At 43.9% G+C, this 24,438-nt stretch overlaps 1 protein-coding gene across 1 annotated transcript in view; it reads left to right on the top strand.

Annotated features, from left to right (window-relative positions):
• The window catches only part of LOC137634899 (nucleolar MIF4G domain-containing protein 1 homolog), a 41,568-nt gene extending 21,899 nt beyond the window's left edge, over positions 1-19,669 (top strand). The window contains exons 3-4 of the mRNA XM_068367446.1: positions 629-820; positions 18,467-19,669. Coding sequence (XP_068223547.1) covers positions 629-820; positions 18,467-19,570 — 1,296 coding nt within the window. The 3' untranslated portion in view covers positions 19,571-19,669. The remainder of the gene's footprint in view (positions 1-628; positions 821-18,466) is intronic.
• Positions 19,670-24,438: the final 4,769 nt, after the last annotated feature.

Genomic DNA, 24,438 nt, shown 5'->3' with positions numbered 1-24,438 from the left:
TCCCCTGCTAGCATTGTGCTAATTCAATAGAACTTAATGAGGAAGGTGACCCAGCCAAGCAAGCGACCTACCTTGATCCTACCCTCGGGGCACATTCCTTGATGCCGGGGGTAAGGCTACTTAGAGCGCGGAGTGGGGGGGGTAACATACGCAAAACTCTGGTCGATGGAGAGGAGATCACCAGTGACTCCTATAGAAAGTAGTTCTCGGTAATGTTAGGAAAAATAAAAATTACTTGAAATTTTTTATTTTCATAGGAATTCCTGTGTTATTGTTTGATGGATTGGCTTTAGTGTTATTTTAAGCCATTGAAATATTTTCTCTTATTGTGTTTACTCTTTCATTCCCCCACTGTGATTAACAGACACTATTACTCTAACTGTCAAGTAGGCTACTGAATCCAAATTCTATTAGTGTCACTTTTTATTAATAGCTACCTCCAGCAATGTAAAAGTTAGATATTTTCATAATCGGAGTGGAAAGTTATTTTGAAAACCTCGTACATATTTTTATCTTGAAAATATATCATAGTTTACTAAGCTCATTTACAGTAATTTTATTTCCAACCTATCCTTTTCAGAGTTTTTTTTTCTTTTGCTGGGAACTAAAAGTTTTGTAATTTTCACAGGTTGGCGCACACATTCTAACTGATTTTGTTGTTAAATTGCACGAGAAAATGGAAGAACAACCAGATATCAGCTCCAAGGAGTATGATAACATTTTGCTTATTGTAGCAAGTCTCTTCAACTTCCGAGTAGTTGGTGCTCGCCTTATCTACGATATTCTTCAAAGATTGGCAGATGTTTTTCGGGAGAAAGAGGTAAGAATTCCATTGTTTAGTATTTCTACTTGTAGTGATGTCGAAAATTTGTAGTTGATATTGATTGCGTACAGTATTTTTAAACATAAGATTTACCCGGTAGTTTTATATATAGCTTTCGTCTCTGACGTCACGGCAGAAAATTCAAAACTCGCGCCAATCGCCAATTGGATAGCCAGGTGTACCACCCCTGCGCCCTAGTGAGGTACCTGGGAACCATTCCAGGAACCCTCATATTCTCTGCCGTCGCTAGCGGCGACACGTGAATTCTGCTCTCGTCAATATTGATCTTATTTTGGTGAAGTACAAAACTTTGGTTGTTGACTCCCACTTGTTTTTTATCTCGCTTTGGATATTCTTTAATTTGATTTGGATTAGAAAATTTTTTACCTTTGTTTGTCTGAATTTCTCTTTAAATTTTCAAAATGGCCACCCCCCTTTAACATTTAGGTTATGTGTGAGTAGTGGGTGTAAGACCCGAATGGCAAAAGCTTCACTTGACCCCCATTCTCTCTGTGTTGCTTGCAGAGGTAAAGAGTGTGATTTAGGAGATCGCTGTGATGAGTGTGTACTACTATCAGAGCATGAATGGATTGAGTTTGATAGGTATAGACGTAAACTCAAAAGGGATAGATTGAGGCGAAGTTCTTCTCGCTCTTCTAAAGACTTTTCATATCCCCATGTCATTAATCCTGTTCCTTCCCCTGTAGTGGTAGATCCTGATCCCACTATTGCAACTGCTAATGAGCCGTCACTCAAAGATATGTTAGTGGCGATTCAAGCGCTGGGCACTAAAGTGGAATCGCTTTCTGCGGACAGAACACAGCTGGTGTCCGATGTAAGGCAGTTGAAAGGTGAAAGTGGTAAAAGTGCAGTGAAGTTAAGTGCAGTGGAGGGTGCGCCTGCTCGCGTCTGTCGTCCTAGTCCTAGACCTCTTCCAAGCTCCCCAACCCCTGGGAGAAGGAATGTCGAAAGGCTAAAGGAGACGAGAGGCTTGAATACACGAGCAGACGTCCCCTCGAACGTACCTGTGGGCGCTTCCCAGGATGTTCACCCTCTCCAATGGAAATGTGAGGTTAAGTATTTCTCGTCGTCATTGGATGACCCCTTGCCTAAAAGAGGCTGGAAGCTTGCTTCCAGACCTCTTAAGAGGACCTATGATAAGGCCTACCGACGTCCTGCTAGTTCTTGTCCTGGATGTAGTCACTGTGATACACCAGAGACGTTTGAAAGTCCTCCGATTAAACGTCCTTATAGGATCCTCCTATGCTGTCAGGACCAGGCTTAACCTCATTCCAGGCGCCAGCGCAGCCTTCAGACTGGTTTTCACCTTCCAGGCGCTCTGTTCCTCTGAGCGATGAGGAGAACATTGTGGTTTCATCACCGATTTCACAACGTTCAGATCCTAATTTTGCTATGCTGCAAGACATGCAAAACAGGCTCTCGTCGTTTATGCAGAACTACCAGCGTAGCGACAAACCTCAAACCAGCACATGTGACAGTTTTGGTCGGGATCGAGACAGCGAGCAGGCTGTTCTACAAGTTTCGAAACGTCCTGTAGGACGTGTGCTCGAACGCCCTCATAGTCGAGGATCTAAGCTTCCTGCTAGCCTCTATGAACGTCCTTTAGGAAGTGATCATGAACGTTCACCTAAGTCCGCAGTTGACAGCCCCTATATAGAACACGAACGCCCTTACAAGCGCAAGGAGATCTTTCCGTCAGATCGTATGCTCGAACGGCCTTCAAAGAAAGACGGACGTCCTTCCAAACGTGCTGCCGAACGTCCTTCCAAACGTGCTGCCGAACGTCCTGAGAAACAGGCTGCCGTTCGACCTTCGAAACAGGCTATCGAACCTCCTTCGAAACAGGCTCCCGAACATCCTACGGAACAGGCTGCCGAGCGTCCTTTGGGACAGGCTGCCGAACGTCCTGCGAAACAGGCTGTCGAACGTCCTATATTTCAGGACGCTCTTCACTCCTCAAATTATTTTAGTGAACGTCCTCCAGTTCATGTTTTCGAAAGGAAAAACATGAACAAGTCGATGAACAACAAGCGGTTCGCAGCGTCAAACGCTTGTCAGGAATTGACGGCAAGCGCGTTTCAGGATATGATCCTGAACACCCTATCCCTTACCATATTTCAGATGTTAGTCTCGATTATGATAATGAGGCTCACTCTTTCCAAGAAGACATTGATGCAGTTCAAGTTCAAGAACTCTTTGACTCCGATCAAGTTGATCGCGAGCGTTCGGCTGAGCCGCAAGCGTCACGCCTGCTTGATGTTTCTCGTAATGATCCTGTTTCTATTGCTGTTGGTACTCAGGATATTTTTGAGAAGGAAACTGCTCTCAACACTGCTGCTCCCGAAGGAACGTTGCCAGAGAAGGATATAGAAGGCCAGCTTTCTCCTATGGAGTTTGATGAAGTGTCGCATGACGAGGACTCTGTTTCTTTTCGTCATTCTGCCGACTTGAAGAAACTGATGAAAGTTTTTACAGAGGAGTTCTCAGACTTTTTTGTGCCAGTGGCTCCCCTTTCGCCACCGTCTGAGTTTACTCTTGGGAAGGCCTCTAAGAAAGCTCGCTTTACCAAGATGGTGTTATCGCGCTTATCTAAGAGAGCTCTTAAATTGATGAGTGACTGGTTACAGTCTAAGAAAGCCTTAGGAAAAGCAGCTTTCTCCTTTCCTCCGGCTAGACTGGCCTCCAGGTCTAGTATCTGATACGAGACAGGAGAAGTTCTCGGCTTGGGGATACCTGCCTCTGCCCAGGGAGATATCTCAAGCCTCGTAGACGCTCCTCGTCGGTCGGCCATGAGGAAGACCAAGATCTTCTGGTCTACTTTGGAGATGGACCACCTGCTCAAGGGCATATTTAGAGCCTTCAAAGTTTTTAACTTCTTAGACTGGACTCTCGGAGGTCTGGGTAAAAGAGTCGCTACTTTTAAAGAGGGGGATACCTCTGCCCTAGTCCATTTGATATCCTGTATGGACAAGGCTTTGCGGGATGGATCCAACGAACTAGCAGCGCTGTTTTCTGCTGGCATCCTTAAGAAAAGAGATCAATTATGCTCGTTTCTTTCGCTGGGGGTTACTCCCTTCCAGAAGTCCAAGCTGTTGAATGCGCCTCTTTCTCCATTGTTGTTCCCACAAGAACTAATCAGGAAGATATCGGCAGCCTTGGCTCAAAAAGCTACTCAGGATCTTGTCTCTAAGACAGCCAGAAAAGCTCTTCCACCCTCATTTACCAGTTGCAAGCCTAAGGAAGAAACTTTTCCCAAGTTTTTGCAGCCCTTTCGAGGGAGATCTTCCAGCAGGGATAGTTCCAGACCTGACGCTAGAAGGAATAAAAGAAGTGGCCTTAGAGCAGGGTGAAGCAGGGTCTGACTGCTTTCGCCTTCAGGCCGTAGGGGCCAGACTACTCAACTTCTGGCAAGCGTGGGAGAAGAGAGGAGCAGATCAGTGGTCTATCCAGATCTTGAAGGAGGGTTACAAGATCCCCTTTCAAGGGAGTCCTCCTTTGGTCTTAGTTCCTGTGGATCTCTCTCCCAGATACAGAGAGGAGGCAAAGAGACAAGCTCTATCGACCCAAGCGTCTCTTATGTTAAAAAAGGGGACCATAGAGAAGGTACAGGATCTTTGTTCACCAGGTTTTTACAACCGACTGTTCCTGGTACCCAAGAACTCGGGGGGATGGCGTCCAGTCCTGGACGTGAGTGCGCTGAACAAGTTCATCCTGAAGACGAAGTTCTCTATGGAGACTTCGAAATCAGTGCTAGCCGCAGTAAGGAAGGGCGACTGGGTGGTCTCTTTAGACCTCCAGGACGCCTACTTCCACATCCCCATCCATCCGACCTTCAGACCTTACCTACGGTTCGTCTTCAAGGGAGATGTCTTCCAATTCAGAGCCCTATGCTTCGGCCTTTGCACAGCAACCCAGCTCTTTACGAAGCTCATGCTATATGTAGCAAAGATCCTCCATTCAAGGAGCATAAGAACCTCTCTGTATCTCGACGACTGGCTTCTCAGAGCGCACTCATACGATCACTGCTTGAAGGATCTTCAGACAACATTGAACCTCTCAAAAGAGCTGGGTCTCCTTGTAAACAAGGAAAAGTCTCTCTTGGTTCCATCTCAAGAGATTCTCTATTTGGGAATGACAATTCGGAGTCAGACTTTTCGGGCTTTTCCGTCTCCTTTAAGGATGGAATAAGCCAGATTGAAACTCCAGTCGTTTCTAAGCAAGAATATGTGTTCAGCAAGGAAGTAGATGAGCCTAGTAGGAACCCTCTCCTCCTTGGAACAATTTGTTCCTCTAGGAAGACTGAACATTCGTCCTCTCCAGTTCCATCTCAACAGCCATTGGAACAAGGAGAAAGACCTAGAAGCGATGTCCATTCCGATTACGAACGCCATCAAAGACTGCCTTCGGTGGTGGGAAGAACCGAACAAGTTCCAGGAAGGTCTCGACCTATCACAAAAGAGCCCAGACCTTGTGTTATGCTCCGACGCCTCGGACGTAGGATGGGGAGCAACCCTAAACAAGTTGGAAGCTTCAGGACTATGGTCAGAGAACCCAAAGTCTTTGCATATAAACCACAAGGAATTGTTGGCAGTTCTATTAGCCCTCAAAAGTTTCGAGGAATCAGTCACCAACAAAGTGGTTCAGGTCAATGCGGACAACACGACAGCATTGGCGCACATTACCAAGCAGGAACTCACTCAATATCTCTGTACGAGACAGCAAAGAATCTCCTTTTATGGGCAAGAGAGAGGAACGTTATACTTCTAACAAGGTTCATCCAAGGGGAGAAAAACGTAATGGCAGACAGCCTCAGCAGAAGAGGTCAGATCCTACCGACAGAGTGGACACACAACCTTCAAGTTTGCAAGAGCCTATGGCGTCTTTGGGGTCGTCCATGCATAGATCTCTTTGCAACCTCAAAGACAAGGAGGTTAGAGGCGTATTGCTCCCCGGTGCCGGATCCAGAAGCAGTCCACAGATGCATTTCTTATGGATTGGTCCAACCTAGATCTGTACGCCTTCCCACCATACAAGATCCTGTACAAAGTAGTACAGAAATTTGTGACATCCAAAGGGACCAGGACGACCCTAGTGGCTCCCTATTGGCCGTCAAGAGAATGGTTCACAGAGGTACTGGAATGGGCGGTAGACACTCCAAGAATACTTCCATTAAGAGTAGATCTACTCAGACAACCCCACTTGGAAAGATTCCATCAAAATCTCCACGTTCTTCAGGTGACTGCCTTCAGACTATCGAAAGACTCACTAGATCTAGAGTCTTTTTGAATGAGGCCGCTCAGGCCATTGCAAGAACTTCAACTATCAAAGTCTATCAGTCCAAGTGGGAGGTTTTTAGAGAGTGGTGTAGAGTCAACTCTTTCCTCATCCAGTACCTCTGTAGCTCAAATTGCAGACTTCCTGCTCCACCTTCGAAGGAAGTGCAATTTCTCCTCCTCTACTATTAAAGGTTATAGGAGCATGTTAGCAGCTGTGTTCAGACATAGAAACCTTGACCTTTCTAACAATAAGAATCTGCAAGATCTTCTTAAGTGTTTTGAGACTACAAAACAACGAAACCAAGATTCTCCAGCCTGGAATCTGGATGTTGTTTTGAAGTATCTTATGAGCGACAGGTTTGAGCCACAAGGTTCAACTTCTATGAAAGACCTTACTATGAAGACTTTATTTTTGGTTAGTCTTGCAACAGCCAAAAGAGTGAGTGAAATACATGCGCTTAGCAAAAACATTGGATTTCGTAATGGTAAAGCTGTCTGTGCCTTACAATTAGGCTTTCTTGCCAAAAACGAACGCCCTTCTCAACCTTGGCCCAAAGCGTTTGAGATTCCAAATCTTACGGATTTGGTTGGAGAAGAGTTGGAAAGAGTCTTATGCCCAGTAAGAGCTCTGAGATGCTACTTGGATAGGACGAGAGATATACGAGGCAATTCTGAAGCTTTATGGTGCTCGGTCAAAAAGCCCTCATTACAGATGTCTAAAAATGCCTTGTCATTTTTTATCAGGCTTTTAATTAAGGAGGCACATATTCATTGTAATGAATCAGACCTTGGTCTTTTAAAGGTCAAGACTCATAAAGTCAGAGCAGTAGCAATGTCGGCAGCATTCAGACAGAACAGATCACTTCAAAGCATAATGGACACAACCTTCTGGAGAAGCAAATTTGTTCGCATCATATTATTTGAAAGGTGTTCAGACTCGTTACGAGGACTGTTACACTCTGGGTCCATTCGTAGCAGCGAGTGCCATAGTGGGCGAAGGATCCACCACTATGATCCCATAATCCCAATAACCTTTTCTTCTCTTGGTACTTTTAATTGTTTTTTATGGTTGTTTGTGGAGATTGTGTCAGTCTTCCACAATCATTGTCAGGTGGTCAAAATTGTTCCTTGAGAGCGCCCGGAACGGGTTATTGGAGGAGGTTCTGTCATAATGAGGTATATCCACCGGTTTGACAGTCCCTACGAGATCTTCAGCCCCCTGGGAGGACCGCTGGATCTCATAAGGCTAGCAGACATAATGAGGCAGAGTATCATTGAAGTCAGCTTCCTTATCAGGTACGAACCCTTAAGTTTTATTTTAATTAACTTTTAAGCAGAATTCCAGATATACTAGCTGTCTCTAACCCTCCACCAAAGGTGTTAATCAGCTATATATATAACTACCGGGTAAGTTTTATGTTTAAAAATGGTATTTTCATTATAAAATCAATTTTTGAACATACTTACCCAGTAGTTATATATAATTTAAGTCCCACCCTCCTCCCCTCTAAGAGACTAGAGGCATGGAATATATGAGGGTTCCTGGAATGGTTCCCAGGTACCTCGCTAGGGCGCAGGGGTGGTACACCTGGCTATCCAATTGGCGATTGGCGCGAGTTTTGAATTTTCTGCCGTGACGTCTGAGACGTAAGCTATATATATAACTACCGGGTAAGTATGTTCAAAAATTTATTTTATGATGAAAATACCATATTACTACGTTTTCACTATTCAAGGTTATTAATTATTTTATTTTCTTGAAAAAGCCATCTAAACTGAGTCAAGTTATTAATTTTTTGTATTGGCTAATACTGTAATTCCAAATACAAACGCTAATGTTTACAGTAGACACATCATGTTATGTTTTCACCGAGTCTAATTTCTTTGTTACGTAAAATTCTCTTTGTGTCACATAAACCTGAAACTTATTTATGACATCACACTGGTTGATTCTGGCGAGAGCAATGCTCATCTTTTATTGCTCATATTAGTTTATTTTTCATAAGTTTACCATTATAGTGTCATTTTAATGATGAATACTTCCATAATTTATTATATTTTAGAAGTGTTAAGAAATTGAAAACAACAAAACTAGAGTAACAAAATTATATTAATCTGTTTGTGATCATGTGTGTAAAATCTTCAACAAACTTCTAGTTATTTGTTTCTATTAGTCTTTTTGCTTAAGAAAATATATTAGTAGAGGGAGGATTTTTTTCAAAATCGTTATAAGTTCTTAATGTGTGTGTATTCATCTTTTGAGGTTGAAAATTGCCAGAAAGACTTGTTTTCCATATCATATGTTTCAAACTGTTCTGGTGGTTTTACTGATCTGGAAATCAAGATGAATGAAGTGCTGTGTAGTAGTACCTCAGTATATAAATATAATCCATTCCAGGAGCAAGCTAGAAACCCAAAAGGTTCGTAAGCCAAAGCATTTTTTCTCATTAGAAATATAGGGAAATCTCTCGATGTGTTCCACACATCCATAAATACTACAAATTTTTTAAGTACTGTAATTTGTATTTTACGCAGATATACAAACCTGAGTCAGTTATATGGGTATACAGTATCCTGTAAAGTAATTTTTAAATATTTAACTTAGCCGGTGAATATATAGCTCTAACTCTGTTGCTCGACAGACAAACTCTACGGAAAAAACTCGCCAGCGATCGCTACACAGGTTGCGGGTGTGCCCAACAGCGCCATCTGTCGACCAGATACCCAGCTCTTATGTAAACAAAGACTCAATTTTCTCTCTGTCGACGTGTCGACAAGACGTACTTTACTCGCTGTTGCTAAACTGGAGTTTTTCACATCTTATTGGTGAAGTACTATATTCTGGTTTTGAGCTTTCGCAATGCAGGTGTTTTATCTTCATCTTAAATCTTGAACTCGTTTTGGATAGATTTAATTATGGTGACAAAGAGAGTATGGACTTTCTTTCACTTTTAAATGGCCGACCCTTCCCTTGGACGGAAGTGTGTTTAGGCTTTTAGTAATTATCTTATCACGTTATAAATTATTTATAGATTTTCCTCTATATATTTTATATCTCTCCGCCTTTATTAGGCCTCTTCGATTAACTTTCCTTTTATTATAAACATATAAAAATAAATTTTAATGTTTTGTTTATATGCGACCTTTCCTGAGAGTAGGCGGTCCTAACTTGGAAACCGAAGTTAATCAACGTTGAGCCCATTATATCGTAATTAGCTTTTAAAGAGCTAAGGATTTAAAACATTTTAATTGTAATATTTTATGAAAGATTTTCTTTGATAGTCTTCGTACTGTTTTCAAAGAGGAACTAACGTTTAGTTTAATTTATGTTACGCAGTTGTTGACGTTCAGGACGTTCAACATGCGCTCTATCGTTACGATAGAGAGAGAGTGTATCACGGTTTCACTTTGCAGTAAGAGTAAATCGATTCTGACGTTTTGTTCATTCTTTCTAAGCTTAAATGTTTTAAATTCTATTTTAAAGGAACTTTTTATTTGAAAAACCTTTCAGTTTTTTCCTTTGGTCAAATAACATGTTTTTTTTTGACGAAATGTAATGGGGCTCTTCTCTTAGGTGCGAAATCAAGAGAGAAAGAGAGAGAGAGAGATAGATACGGAGGGAGAGAGAGGAGAGAAAAAGTTCCGTTCAGGCGGGTAACGTTGTTCTCGAGTTACTCTCGTCCCTAGTCTCTGTACGGGGAGAAAGGATAAAACGTTTTTAGTTTTTTATTCTCGTCCCCAGGCTATGTGCGGTGAGAGATTGAAAACGTAGTTTATATGAACTAGTGTTTAGTCTCTTCCCCAGCCACTGATTTTTTTTTTATCTTAAAATATGTTTTCTGGTTTTTGCTGGTATTAATGAGCTTGCATTATACGACTGATTTCGCAATTACTACCTTTTAATGAAGGGTAGAATTGCGTGTTTCAGGTAGAAATCAGTAAAAGTTTCGATTTCAGTGGAATAAGTGCAAAACAGAAAATCGAAGTGATAAAGTGATATTGCGCAAAGTGTTACAGTGTTGCGTCCGAGGGTTCGTCTGTTCGTGCCTGTCGTTCACCTAGTCCGGGACCTCTTGCAAGCTCCCAAGCCCAGGGGAGAAGTAATGTCGAACGACTTACGGGTTCGAGAGGCCTTGATCAACGAACAGACGTTTCCCTCTATGGTATCGGGTGTATCTTACCAAGATCTCCCCTATCATAAGACGAGAGAGACTTTTTTTTTTTTCTCCTCGTCATCCGAAGGCTTTTCGCATAAGAAACCTGTCACAAGGTTTCGAAGCCCTTAAGCGAAAGTCAGTCCTTTCAGGACAGGTCCAGCGTCCTGGTTACAGCCATTAGGACAGCTCTGACCCTATGCAGTCTTCGGATAACTGCTCGCCGCCTAACAAAAGCGTAACACAGACTCCGAGAGTCTTTTTTGTTGGCAAAGTGTTGCGGTCACAGACGTTACCCTCGTCTCTTACCACAACCATTTCCGTTGATCCTTAATGGGTTGTATGGCAAGACATGCAGAATATGCTTGCCTCCCTTATGGAAGACTATTCTGCCGATTAGTCCGTTGAGTCTAGCCGTTTATCTCATCGATATCCTGGCTTTCAGCCAACCTAACGTTTCTTTTTGCTTCCTGTTGACGTTGGCGTAGCTAAGTCACGTCAGTCAGGTTGTTTAGAACCACACTCGATGCGGTCTCGTGTGGATTTTCAGCCGCATTTGGACGTTAGGCCACTTGCTGATGCTCCTGTTGACGTTCAAGACGTTCGCTAACAATCGGAGTTGACTTGTTTTGACGCTGTGCGTCAACCTCCGCATTCTAGAGTTGTTTTGACTGCTCAGTCTAGGCAGTCAAAGCAGTCTCGAGTGGACGCTGTGCGTCCTCACGCACCTGTTGTGGTTGACAGTTCAGTTGTTGACAGTTCACAGACTGTCAAGCAGTTACATGACGTTGCGTCCTAGTCCGCTACTAATGCACCAGTGAGTGTGGACTCTGCTTGTAAAGCATTGCCACCACGGTAGGTCTCTCCCTTGCTTGAGACTCAGCTTTTATCGGACAAGGTTCCTGTAGATGAGGAAGTTGCTGTTCCCCCTCCTACTGATATTCCCTTGAGGACTCTGTCAGATAGAGAGGAGCCTAAAGCTGCTTAGCCCTCTATGGACTTTAATTAAATCATGATGATTTTTTTTAAGGATCTTTGTCCGGATCTTTTTGTAACTGCTGCTCCTCGTTCGCCTAAACGTCAGAGCTTACACTAGGCCTAGCTACTTCGAAGCCGTTGTTTTTAAGCTAGTGCTCTCTCGCTCTCCTAGAGAGCTTTACGTTGGCTAGGCGACTGGTTTATCACCAGGAGGAGTTTGGGGGATACAGCCTTTGCTTTCCCTTCTTTTAAACTGGCTTATAGAGCGAGAGTCTGATATGACACGAAAGAAGTTCTCGGCTTGGGAGTTCATGCCTCTGCCCAGATAGGCTTCTCAAATCTCGTAGACTCTCCCTGGCGCCTGGCCAGGAGACGCTCCAAGTTTTTTACAGGTCAACTTCACAGCTGTTTTCGAGCCTTTGAAGTTTTGCTGTACAATTATGTCATGCATAAACAAGGCTTTCAGGGATGGAAAGCGGTACCGCCTCAGTCGCTAACCCCGTCTGTTGCCGCACCTGCTCCCGTAGACCCTAAATGGGCTTTGCTGCAAGACATGCAGTCCAAGCTTGCGTCCTTGATAGAGGACTTTAATGCGGAGAAGGTTGCTACCGAACCTTCTGGCCAACAACCTTCCAACCGGTCGGTTGTGCGTCCTGTTGACGCTGAGGTAACCTTCTCGCGTCTGCCAGTTGAGGTGGTTCCTCCACCGATGCGACCCAGTGTGGGTTGCCAGCCGCACGTTGACGTTAAGCGACGCTCGGAGGTGGTTGTTGACGTTCAGGACGTTCAACAACCAGCAGAGGTGACTTGTTTTGACGCAGTGCGTCAACCTCAGCAACCCGGTAGGGTGTTGACTGCACAACCCAGACGGTCTAGACAGTCTCGGGTGGACGCTGTGCTTCCTCGCGCACCCATGGTTGTTGACAGTTCACAGACTGTGCAGCAGTTCCATGAGGTTGCGTCCGGCTCCGTCACGCATGCACCAGTGCGACCGGACTCAGCGAGCCAGACGTTGCCCACTCCGGTGCCGTTTCCTCATCAGTTTTCGGATGAGGAACCCTCTGATGAGGACGTTGCTGAACAACAAGACGATCAGCCCCCAGAATAGATCAAGCCCTGCTATCCATCCAGAAGATGCTGAAGAAGGAACGCTGCTCAGTCAGGCTGTGGATGAGTCTGGTAGGGACGCTGTCATCCGTGGAACAATTTGTGTCACTAGGAAGACTACACCTCCGTCCTCTTCAATACCATCTAGCTTTTCACTGGAAAAAGGACAAGACGCTAGGAGCGGTCTCGATCCCGATTTCCGAGAAGATAAAGTCTTTTCTGACTTGGTGGAAGGACAATATCAACCTAAGAGAGGGTCTTCCCCTGGCTGTTCAGACTCCCAACCACGTTCTCTTCTCGGACGCATCGGACGTGGGCTGGGGCGCGACACTAGACGGTCGGGAATGCTTAGGACTGTGGAACTCGAGTCAGAGGAGCATGCATATCAACTGCAAGGAGCTGTTGGCAGTACATCTGGCCTTGAAAAGCTTCAAGTCTCTCCTTCGAGGCAAAGTGGTGGAAGTAAACTCGGACAACACCACGGCCTTGGCGTACATCTCCAAACAAGGAGGTACCCACTCACTGACGTTGTACGAGATCGCAAGGGACCTGCTCATCTGGTCAAAAGGTCAAGACATCTCCCTAGTAACGAGGTTCATCCAAGGCGACTTGAACGTCATAGCAGATTGTATCAGTCGGAAAGGGCAAGTAATTCCAACCGAATGGACCCTCCACAAGGATGTGTGCAAGAGACTTTGGGCCACTTGGGGTAAACCTCGCAACCTCGCTGACCAAGAGGCTTCCAATCTATTGCTCTCCAGTCCCGGACCCAGCAGCAATACATATAGATGCTTTCCTCCTAGATTGGTCACATCTGGATCTCTACGCATTCCCACCGTTCAAGATTGTCAACAAGGTACTGCAGAAGTTCGCCTCTCACGAAGGGACAAGGTTGACGTTAGTTGCTTCCCTCTGGCCCGCGAGAGAATGGTTCACCGAGATACTTCGATGGTTAGTAGACGTTCCCAGAAGTCTTCCTCTAAGGGTAGACCTTCTACGTCAGCCACACGTAAAGAAGGTACTCCAAAGCCTCCACGCTCTTCGTCTGACTGCCTTCAGACTATCGAAAGACTCTCGAGAGCTAGAGGCTTTTCGAAGGAGGCAGCCAGTGCGATTGCTAGAGCAAGGAGAGCGTCTTCCATTAGAGTCTACCAATCGAAGTGGGAAGTCTTCCGAGACTGGTGCAAGTCAGTTTCTGTATCCTCGACCAGTACCTCTGTAGCTCAAATAGCTGATTTTCTCTTATACCTGAGAAAAGGACGATCCCTTTCAGCTCCCACTATCAAGGGCTACAGAAGCATGTTGGCATCGGTCTTCCGGCATAGAGGCTTAGATCTTTCCAAACATAAAGATCTGCAAGACCTCCTTAAGTCTTTTGAGACCACCAAGGAGCGTCGTTTGGCTACCCCTGGATGGAATTTAGACGTGGTACTAAGATTCCTCATGTCAGTCAGGTTGGAGCCGTTACAATCAGCCTCCCTGAAAGATCTCACTCTTAAGACTCTTTTCCTGGTATGCTTAGCCTCGGCTAAAAGAGTCAGTGAGATTCATGCCTTCAGCAAGAACATCTGATTTTCGTCGGAAAAAGCCACTTGTTCGCTGCAACTTGGTTTTCTAGCCAAAAATGAGCTGCCTTCTCGGCCTTGGCCTAAATCTTTCGATATTCCCAGCTTATCGGAGATCGTAGGCAATGAACTAGAAAGAGTCTTATGCCCTGTTAGAGCTCTTAAGTTCTATATAAAGCGTACTAAACCTTTACGAGGCCAATCTGAAGCTTTATGGTGTTCAGTTAAGAAACCATCCTTGCCTATGTCAAAGAATGCTTGGTCAGACTTTATCAGATTGTTAATACGAGAAGCTCATTCCCATCTGAGTGAGGAAGACCGAACTTTGCTTAAGGTGAAGACGCACGAAGTTAGAGCTGTAACAACTTCCGTGGCCTTTAAGCAAAATATATCTCTGCAAAGTATAATGGACGCAACCTATTGGAGAAGCAAGTCAGTGTTCGCGTCATTTTACTTGAAAGATGTCCAGTCTCTTTACGAGAACTGCTACACACTGGGACCATTCGTAGCAGCGAGTGCAGTAGTGGGTGAGGGCTCAACCACTACAATTCCCTAATTCCATATCCTTTTAATCTGTCTTGAAATGTTGTTTTTTATGGGTTGTCCGGAAGGCTAAGAAGCCTTTCGCATCCTGGTTGATTTGGCGGGTGGTCAAAGTCATTTCTTGAGAGCGCCTAGATTAGGGGTTTGATGAGGTCCTGTTGTATGGGTTGCAACCCTTGATACTTCAGCTCCTAGGGGTCGATCAGCATCCTAAGAGGATCGCGAGGCTCCGTAAGGAAGACGTACTTAAAAGGCAGAGTAATTGTTCAAGTCGACTTCCTTACCAGGTGCCTATTTATTTTGTTTTTGTTATTTTGATAACTTCTAAAATGAAATAAAAAACTCTTAGCTCATAAAATGTAAACATATATTACTGGTCTCTACCCACCATCCTGGGTGTGAATCAGCTACAGTATATATTCACCGGCTAAGTTAAATATTTAAAAATGATATTTTAATTATAAAATAAATTTTTGAATATACTTACCCGGTGAATATATAAATTAAATGACCCTCCCTTCCTCCCCTATAGAGACGCAGTGGGACGAGGAGAAAATTGAGTCTTTGTTTACATAAGAGCTGGGTATCTGGTCGACAGATGGCGCTGTTGGGCACACCCGCAACCTGTGTAGCGATCGCTGGCGAGTTTTTTCCGTAGAGTTTGTCTGTCGAGCAACAGAGTTGCAGCTATATATTCACCGGGTAAGTATATTCAAAAATTTATTTTATAATTAAAATATCATTTTAAAGGTTTATAATGTTATATGAAAGTTGTGTCTGGCCTACATGAGACTAGGGAGGAGGAGGGGAAGGGGCTTACTAATTGGAGCAAGAATATCCCTCCATGAGAATTTTGGGTTGAATATTAGGCGTTCTCTCTTTTGAATGGCGCTCACTATTACCAACTGGATCAACTAACATATGTTTTTAGGACACTTTCGTCGTTTTTTACTCTTCCGTTAAACTTTTACCAGGAACCTATCTAAAAACAGCTATTTTTGTCTTTTCTTTTAAAATAGTATGGAGATGTCCTATCCAAAGCCTTATATTATTATTATTATTATTATTATTATTACTACTTGCTAAGCTACAACCCTAATTGGAAAAGCAGGATGCTGTAAGGTCAGTGGCTGCAATAGAGAAAATAGCCCAGTGAGGAAAGGAAACAAGGAAAAATAAAATATTTTAAGAAAAGTAACATTAGGATAAATATAGCCCCAGTGAGGAAAGGAGAGAACTCCAACCCAAAACAGTGGAAGACCATGGTACAGAGGCTATAGCACTACCCAAGACTAGAGAACAATGGTTTGATTTTGGAGTGTCCTTCTAGAAGATCTGCTTACCATAGCTAAAGAGTCTCTTCTACCCTTAGCAAGGGGAAAGTAGCCACTGAACAATTATAGGGAAGTAACCCCTTGGGTGAAGAAGAATTGTTTAGTAATCTCAGTGTTGTCAGGTGTATGAGGACAGAGGAGAATCTAAAGAATAGGCCAGACTATTCGATGTGTGCGTAGGCAAAGGGAAAATGAATCGTAACCAGAGAGAAGTATCCAATGTAGTACTGTCTTGCCAGTCAAAAGTAGCCATAACTCTAGTGGTACTATCTCAACGGGTGGCTGGTACTGTCTTGCCAGTCAAAAGTAGCCATAACTCTAGTGGTACTATCTCAATGGGTGGCTGGTACCCTGGCCAACCTACTTCCTATAATGGGTGATGTGTTTATACAAAATTTTGCAGGGTTCCCCATGTTTTCAACATTTTCAACATTTCACTCAAGAGTGATAAGTTTATTACTCTTTCCCTCCTCTTCAGATGAAATATCCTTCACTACCTCTTGTTGTTGCTCATTATGCAACTCTAACAGCTCCTCTGTCATCAGCAGCTCATTATGCTCATCCATGAAATTTCTTATTTCATCCATGACCACCTCTAACCCCATTATATTTCCCAAGGACTGAATTTCCTCATCAACTGCTTCCTCCTGGATGGGTTTGAAACCCTCAAAATCACATTTTGCAACCCCTTCCAAAGCTTTCTCAATGATTTTGAGGCAGCAGACCATGTGGAAATGTTCTTCCATAACTCAGAGGGTGTACTTGGTCCCATTAATAACCTCAAAACATCACTGAAACATTGCCTTTGTATAGTTTTTTTTTTTTTAATTAGAGATTACAAGCTGATCCGTGGGTTGGGGAATTGGAGTGGTGTTGGGTGGCAGGAACTTTATTGTTATGAATTTGAATTCCTCCATCAGGTCATCTTCAATGGCTGGTGGATAGGCAGGGGCATTGTCCTTAAGCAACAAGGCTTGGAGTGGGAGGTTCTTCTCCACGAGGCTCTTTTTGACTTTGGGACCAAAACCCTTATTGACCCATTCAACGAACGATTTGCATATCACCCAAGCCTTGTTGTTTTACCTCCACATAACATTAAGTTGCTTCTTCTGGACATTGTACTTTTTAAAGACTTGTGAATTTTCCGAGTGATACACCAGGAAAGGTTTAATTTTACAATCATTGCAGGCATTAGCACAGAACAGCAAAGTTAGACAGTCTTTCATGGTCCTGTGACCTGAAATTGCATTCTCTCCAGCGGTTTCGTTGCATTTGAACACTTGCTTTGGCAAGTAAGACTTGTAATCCATGAATCCTAAATTCCGAAGCAAGTTTCTCTGATGCCATTACATCGACGCTCACAGCTGTACCATAGCACACAACAATAGGGATGCCTGTTCTTTTGAAGTTTTCAAGCCAGCCATGGCTTGCTTTGAATGTGGGGGTGAATGTTTCTTTTTCTTTGTCTTCTTACATACATGGCTCCTTTTTAATGTCAGCACATAAAAACCTTGCTTTTTCACAAATTATATTCTGGGTTATTTTATCTTCTGCTAACTGCTTCTCATTGATCTATATGAGAAGCAAGTTCTTGACGTTATCTAGAACATATGACAATTGTTTCTTCAATGTAAGCACTGTTTTTGCAGCATCCTTTGCTTTGATTTCTTCTTTCTTTTTTAGGATTCTGCTTATTGTCTACATTGTACAATATACATTTTGCCAGGTCCGTCAACGTTTACCTTCATCATGTTTCTCGATAATTTGTTTTTCACCCCTAAAGTAATCATCTACTTTCCTTCCTTCTTGAAAAGTAATCATCTACTTTCCTTCCTTCTTGAAAAGTAATCATCTACTTTCCTTCCTTCTTGAAAAGTAATCATCTACTTTCCTTCCTTCTTGAAAAGTAATCATCTACTTTCCTTCCTTCTTGATCATCTTGGGGCCCATTATCTACTGTAGATGCTTTACTATAGGCTACTGTTACTATTAACTTGACGGTGAACAATAGCAATCGCAATTCTATGAAGAACATACAGTCACAGCTTTATGAAAAAGCACTACCAAAGACATTCACAAGATAGTATAAGGTGGATATTTGCATGTACTAGTGTGTGTAAGGTGATGCTGGTACAGTACATGTAATGTGGGCCAAGTGAAAGACTCAAGGTATGATAAGGGGAGTATGTATGAGCAAAGGCAAAACAAAATTATGTAAATATCATGTGAACACTACGAGAGTGGCGTATGGACATTGCACAACTTTTCTGCACAGTGCGTCTTAGTTTCGATAATATTTTTCCACAAAATAATGTGAATACGTACAGAAATTTTTACTTGCAGAATAATACAGTACTCGTATATCAAATTGAAATTTCATGCGCAATTGCCGAAATTCTTATAGTATAGTATTCCAAGATACAGTACTTTACTCGTAAACAGAGGTAAACTTCTTTCTGGTAGAATTAGTTTAAATTCTTATAAAAACTGTAGATGCTCATTACCTTCCCTCGGAAATATTTTTGAATGTTAGCGTTTAGTAGAGCATGGTTGATTATTGTTATTACTGAAGTCTGACCTGGTATAGTGTCTACTTATTTATTTTAAGCATTATAGAAGCATTTAGATTATTGTCATTTGTTAATGCTTATGTTAAAATTTCCAGGTGGAGCTTATCTTACTGGTCCTACGTACAGTTGGATTTTCTCTTAGGAAAGAGGATCCCCTTGCTTTAAAAGCTTTTATTACTCAAATCCAGAGTCAAGCATCTCAACATCAAGCAAAAGGAAGTGAAAATTATTCAAGGATAAGTTTCATGTTAGAGATAATTCATTCAATTAAGAACAACAATCCCTCCAAAGTACCCAATTATGATCCAACACATGTGGAGCATTTGAAGAAGACCATGAAGGGATTGATCCATAAAGGTAAAAATATGAGTCCTTTGTATGTCACTCTAGATGATATTTTGAAGAGTAAGTCGCAAGGTCGTTGGTGGATTGTAGGCTCCGCTTGGTCTGGGGGCTTAATCGAAAATAACCTGTTTCCTGAGAAGGAAACAGTTGAAATTAAAAAGGCTGCCTGCATGGAAGATGAATTCAGTGAACGGTTCAAGAGTAAGGCAGCAAAACTGAAATTAAATAGACCTCCCCGCATCAATATAATGTATATAATTACTGAAGGATCTGAGGATTATCTTGATGCGTTTGACAAACTATTACAGTTGAAGCTTCCTACCAATCAAGAGCAAGATATGTTCCATGTCATACTACTTTGCTGTCAAAAGGGTAAATTGTACAATGAATTCTTTTCATACCTTGCTTGTAGAATGTGTAAATTCAACAAAAGATACAAGAGGCTTCTTCAGTTTGCTGTTTGGGATAAGTTTGAGGAAATTGAAAACTGCAAACCTAGAGAAGCTGAAAATTTAGCTAAGTTTTTACTCCATTTAATTGGGGAGGATGGACTATATATAACTATATTAAAGAATTTGCCCTTACTGGAGGCAGGGAGTCAAATGATTGAGTTTATGCGAATAATTCTAAAAGGGTTACTTCTCCACCCGGGTGGGGCAGATAGGGTGCAAGAGATATTCAGTAGAATTAGTGGTCAGCCTGATCTTAAATTCTTCACTCAAAGTCTTAAAATTTTTATCTCTAAATTTCTCATTCCAAAGAAGAAAAAAGATAAGCCTTCATATCAGTTGTTGCATGAGAGAAGTCTTGATGTGCTAGAGCTGTTAAGTTCAAGAGGAGGAGTTAGTATGTAACTTTTTCCCAAGTAATATGTTAATAGGGTGTACATATTTTTTACCTTTTGTTGTAAGTACTTATATCCATTGTGATATATTTGAAATTAAATGATTGTTACAAACATTGAGTTTTTTATTTTCTTATATATTCTCCCCTGTTTAATAATAAATAAAAAAACTTTACAAATATGCTGTATGATAGTTTGACTATATTTCAGTGGACTCCTTAGACTACTAACTATTTGTTCCGTAACTGGAATACAAACATCGCTATTTATTAGGGGTCATACTTTTGGCGGAGCTGAAATGACGAGCCATTAAAATTTAGTGAGGGTCAACTACCCACACCGCTAGTTAGTGGGGGTAGGGGGGGTTAGCTTGCTACCACTCCCGTTTTCACACCTGTGATTTACTCACTTTACTTTTGGCTCTGATCGAGAGTGGTTGTTTCCTCTCTCCCTCCTCGCCTATTCTGGACTGCCATTAATTTTTGTCTTTTAACTTACTTTTTCTTATACTTGTATATATATGAAAACATTCTTAATGTTGATGTATATATATGTGTATAGAAATGTGATAAGTTTCCTTTTCAGTGTTTGTGCTGTGTGTGTGATACATATACGACAACGACACTTGCGTAGATTAGCAAGGCCAGCACAGTTCCACTTCATGGGGAACGACCTCTCCCCCTTTAGTCCATCAGTCTTCCCGTCGGCATATAACTGTTAACTCAGCCGCCGCAGGGGAATCGTCATCACCTGGACCCTCTTCATTTGACTATTGTCTTCGCCATTTCCTTTTTCCTATGGGAAACGTGGATTTCTGTGCGAAGGGAATGTGGCCTCTCAAAGATTGACTACGGTCTTTCTCTTCTCGAGGTCGTTCACCTTTGCAACAACAGTGTACTATTGGGGAAGCTCCTTTCCCGTGCCCGGGTTAGGTTGCTCTTCCGATTTTTTTTCTCAATTATTTTTAGTGAAATTATAATTGTATTTTAACTTTTCAGCTTTTCTCATTGGGGAACACTTCCCTTCGGAGGATCAGTGGTTCACACTATTAGCGAATATTCTTAGCTGATTTAAATAATTGTAATTCTGTTTTTATTACAGTTACTCCGCTCCCCCCTTCTCCTGTGGATGTCGACTGGAGAAGGAAGAGTGCAATACTTAATTCTATGTTGTTCCCTCCGGGTTCCTCTTCGGAGTTCCTCCCTAGGGAATTTCTGTTAAATAATTAATTTTATCGTCGGTGCAATACTTATTCTTATGTTGTTCCCTCAGGGTTCCTCTTCGGAGATCCTCCCTAGGGAATTTCTGTTAAATAATTGATTTTATTTTTTCCCAGTCAACTATGCAGTTTTTCTTCGTTTGACTAAGTGCCAACAAAGCAGAGCTGTTCTGTTCATGCCTGGGGAATCTGCTGTCACTGCCGTCCCTCAGAGGACGTCGTCATGGGCGTCATCCCTTCTCTTAGAAATACTCCCGTGACAACATGACCAGCACTTCAGATCATCTCAGAACGCTAAAGGAGGTTCGCCTCCAAGGATTGGACAACTTCCCTTCCGAGGGAAAGCTTCCTTCCCAGGTGTGAGGTGGTTTCTCCCTTCAGAGGGAGAACTTCCCACATCTTAATAAACTCATCGTCTCCGACTGCTGTTGCTGCCTGCGCCCAGACTTCTCTCCCCCATTGCTGAGTTTCTCTTCCTTCAAGGGCGGAGCACGGTCTTGGCAAGTGTCTTCTACGAAGTGCTTACCCCTCTCGTTCGCGAGAGAGGCCACTCATAGAGACTCCTCTTCGGAGGATCGCTACCGTTAAAGGTCAGCTTGTTGATCCACCGGCCCTCAATGGCCGTCATCATGGGCGTCTTCTAGTCTCTTCTACGAAGTGTTCACCTCTCGTTTGCGAGAGGCCACTCATAGAGACACCTCTTTGTAGTATCGCGCTGCTCATCAGTTCCTGATCATCCTACCAGCAGACCTACCAGCGCAACCTTGCGCTGCAACTTAGTCCTTTGGACTTCGGTCCTGGACTCTTAACGGAGACCTTTTTACAGTCTCCATCGGTGGAAGTTTGCCTTTCCAAAGGGCTCATCTCAGTTGCTGGTCGTCCTGCCAGCTGACCTGCCAACCTACTAGCGCTACCTTCGCGCGCGTGCCAACAGTCTTCCGCGCCCGCGCCAATGAGTTAATGGGCTTGCGAGCGTCGACTTTCTTCCGGGCGCGGGCGCCGATGGTCTCCCACGCGGCCGCTGATGATTTTCCGTGCGCGCCAGCCAGTGCCGATGCTCTTGCACGCGCGCCAACAGTCTTCCGCGCGCGCACCCCGACTTTTTTCCACGCGCGGGCGGCGATGATTTTCCGCACGCGCAAACGCTGATGCTCTTGCGCACGCGTCAACAGTCTTACGCGCGCTAACAGTCTACCGCACATGCGCACCGACAGTCTTCCGCACACACGACGTCCTTCCGTGCGTGCCAACAGTATTCCCCGCGCGGGCGCCAATGGTCTCCCGCGCAAGCGCCCGATGGCGTTCTGCGCGCACACGCGCCAATGCTTATGCGCTCCAATGATCTTGCGCGCGCGCCGACGGTCTTCTACGCGCGGGCGCCAATGGCCTTGCGCGTGCCAGCAGTCTCAAAGTAGTACTCTTACGCACGCACCAATGCACCCACCCTTGTCCAACCAGTCACATGCTTCGGCGGATTCTAGGGAGAATGCACAAAACTACACAGTGCCTTACTGCGTTCCAGCGCTCTTCCGCACTTTCCTGCGCCCTCCTGCGCAGTTGCGGTCTCAGATCCAATGCGCCAGCTCTTGCCAAAGAGTCAGGGCTTGCAGATCCAGTGCACCAGCTCTTGCCTAAGAGCCACCGCTTGCCTGCTCTCCAGGTAGAAATTGAGCACCAGCATCATCCTGTGTGCCATCGCTCCAGTACTCTCCTACACACTCACGCAATAGGCAGTAAAAAGGAATAAAACTTTTTGGACAGGTCACCATTGCCCCATTCCTCCCCGCAAACACATAACATTGCCACCGGGAAAAGAGGAATAAGGCTTCACAGAAGGATTCAAGATCCCGAAGATTCCATCTTACAAGGGGAATCGAAACCGGGAATCCTTGGTCCCTGTCTCTTCTGAAGTTTCTTTTTTTCCTTGACAGACCACCGTCAGCAAACAGGAAAGCATCAACAGTCTGGTCTCTAGATCACTGTTTGCTGATGGCTAGTTCACAGTTTACTGATCGCTAGGTCGCCGATCACCAGATCGCCAATTGCTAGCTCAATGCGGATCTTTGACCTCTAGTCCCTCCAATGACTAACGATCTCCAATTGCTAGCGTTTCCAATCCCCGATTGCTAGTCAATAACCAGTCATCAGCTTGCTGATCACTAGATCACCGATGGGCAGCTCATCTTTCTTCGATCATTGAACTCTGCTCGCTGATCTCTGACCAGCCCATCTTCAGCTTGCCAATCTCTGACCAACCAGGGGGGACCATAATCAGCTTGCTGATCTCTAACTCACCATCAGCTCACAGACCACCGATTCATCGGTCATCAGCAATTCGCCAACAGTTCGTGACTCGAACTTACTAGTCAACCTCTTCGTGTAGTTTTCTAGATCAGAAGGTATACAACATACTTCTCGCTACTGGCCGTTTGCCATCACACTAAAGTGATTGGCAAACGTTCGACAACCCTCATCAACGGCTTGTCGACAGGGAACTACTTGCGAGCACTCTCTAACTGTACAGTAACCACGATACCCAACTGTTAACCATTGATTAACATTCACGAGATTGATGCTATTCTAAGGAATAGCATCAATCCCATCAGGGCGCATGGTAAGGCTAAGCGTTGCCTTCCTTCTGTTAGTTAAAGGAATTCTCTCCCAGAGAAGAATTCTTACACTGGGTATCGCGCCTGATCCTTTACGACACGAGTCAAGACTCCAGCGTCGACAATCTTCCATGCAAAAGGATCCGCAAGGAGCTGTCGCTTTGGGTCGATGTCCACACCATGTTGGAGTTCGAACAAGGGCTAAGACCTCAGGTCTTCATTTGCACACTGGACTTAAAAGACACTTACTTCCAGGTCCAAACCATCCATCTAGGAAGGTTGGAAGATTCAGTCTAGACAAACAAGAAACACCAGTTCAAGGCACTGTGCTTCGGTCTTTCCACTACACCCATCCTGGTCTCACAGGATCGGTTTCTATCTCCTCTGTCTCGGGACGACTAACTGACCTTAGCAGACTCAGTGGCAACCTTGCATTAACACCGGAACTTCTGAAGTCTTTTTACCAAGATCCAGTGATCAGGGTAAACCTGCGGAAGTCTTCCCTACTTCCCTTCCAGAAGACTGGTGTATCTGGGAATGATTCTAAACACCAATCTCCACAAAACCTTCTCGAAACGGGAACGACTCCCATTCTAAAGGGACTGGAATCAGACCTTCGATCCCCCAAACATTCCGACCCCCATTGGACCAGAAGTTTGGACAAACCTCAAGGTATGGGTGTTAGTTGAGAATCTACAGAGCGGCATAACCTTCTCATCCTCCCCCACCCCTCGGACTTGAGGTTGTGCTTAGAACACATCAAAAGAAGAGAGGAGGAACCGTAGTGCTGCACCACACGACCTCAGCCCTCTGGACAGAGTCCGAAAGTACCTTCACTTAAATCTCTTAAGAGATGAAGGCCAACTTTCCGGTTCTTCAGCAGCCTCATCAGTTCCTAACAGACCACTCAGTGATGTGACAGACAACACACCACACACCACATAGAGACTCACATCGTCAAGCAAGAAGGAACTTGCTCGTAGCCTCTTCCCATCTAACAGCATAAACACTAAGATGGGCCAAAGTCCGTTCGGTACCACTATCAGCCCG

Source organism: Palaemon carinicauda, chromosome 45, assembly GCF_036898095.1.
Source record: "Palaemon carinicauda isolate YSFRI2023 chromosome 45, ASM3689809v2, whole genome shotgun sequence".
NCBI lineage: Eukaryota > Metazoa > Arthropoda > Malacostraca > Decapoda > Palaemonidae > Palaemon > Palaemon carinicauda.
Note: the sequence above shows the minus strand (reverse complement) of the source record. Positions and strands in the feature narration are given on the sequence as shown.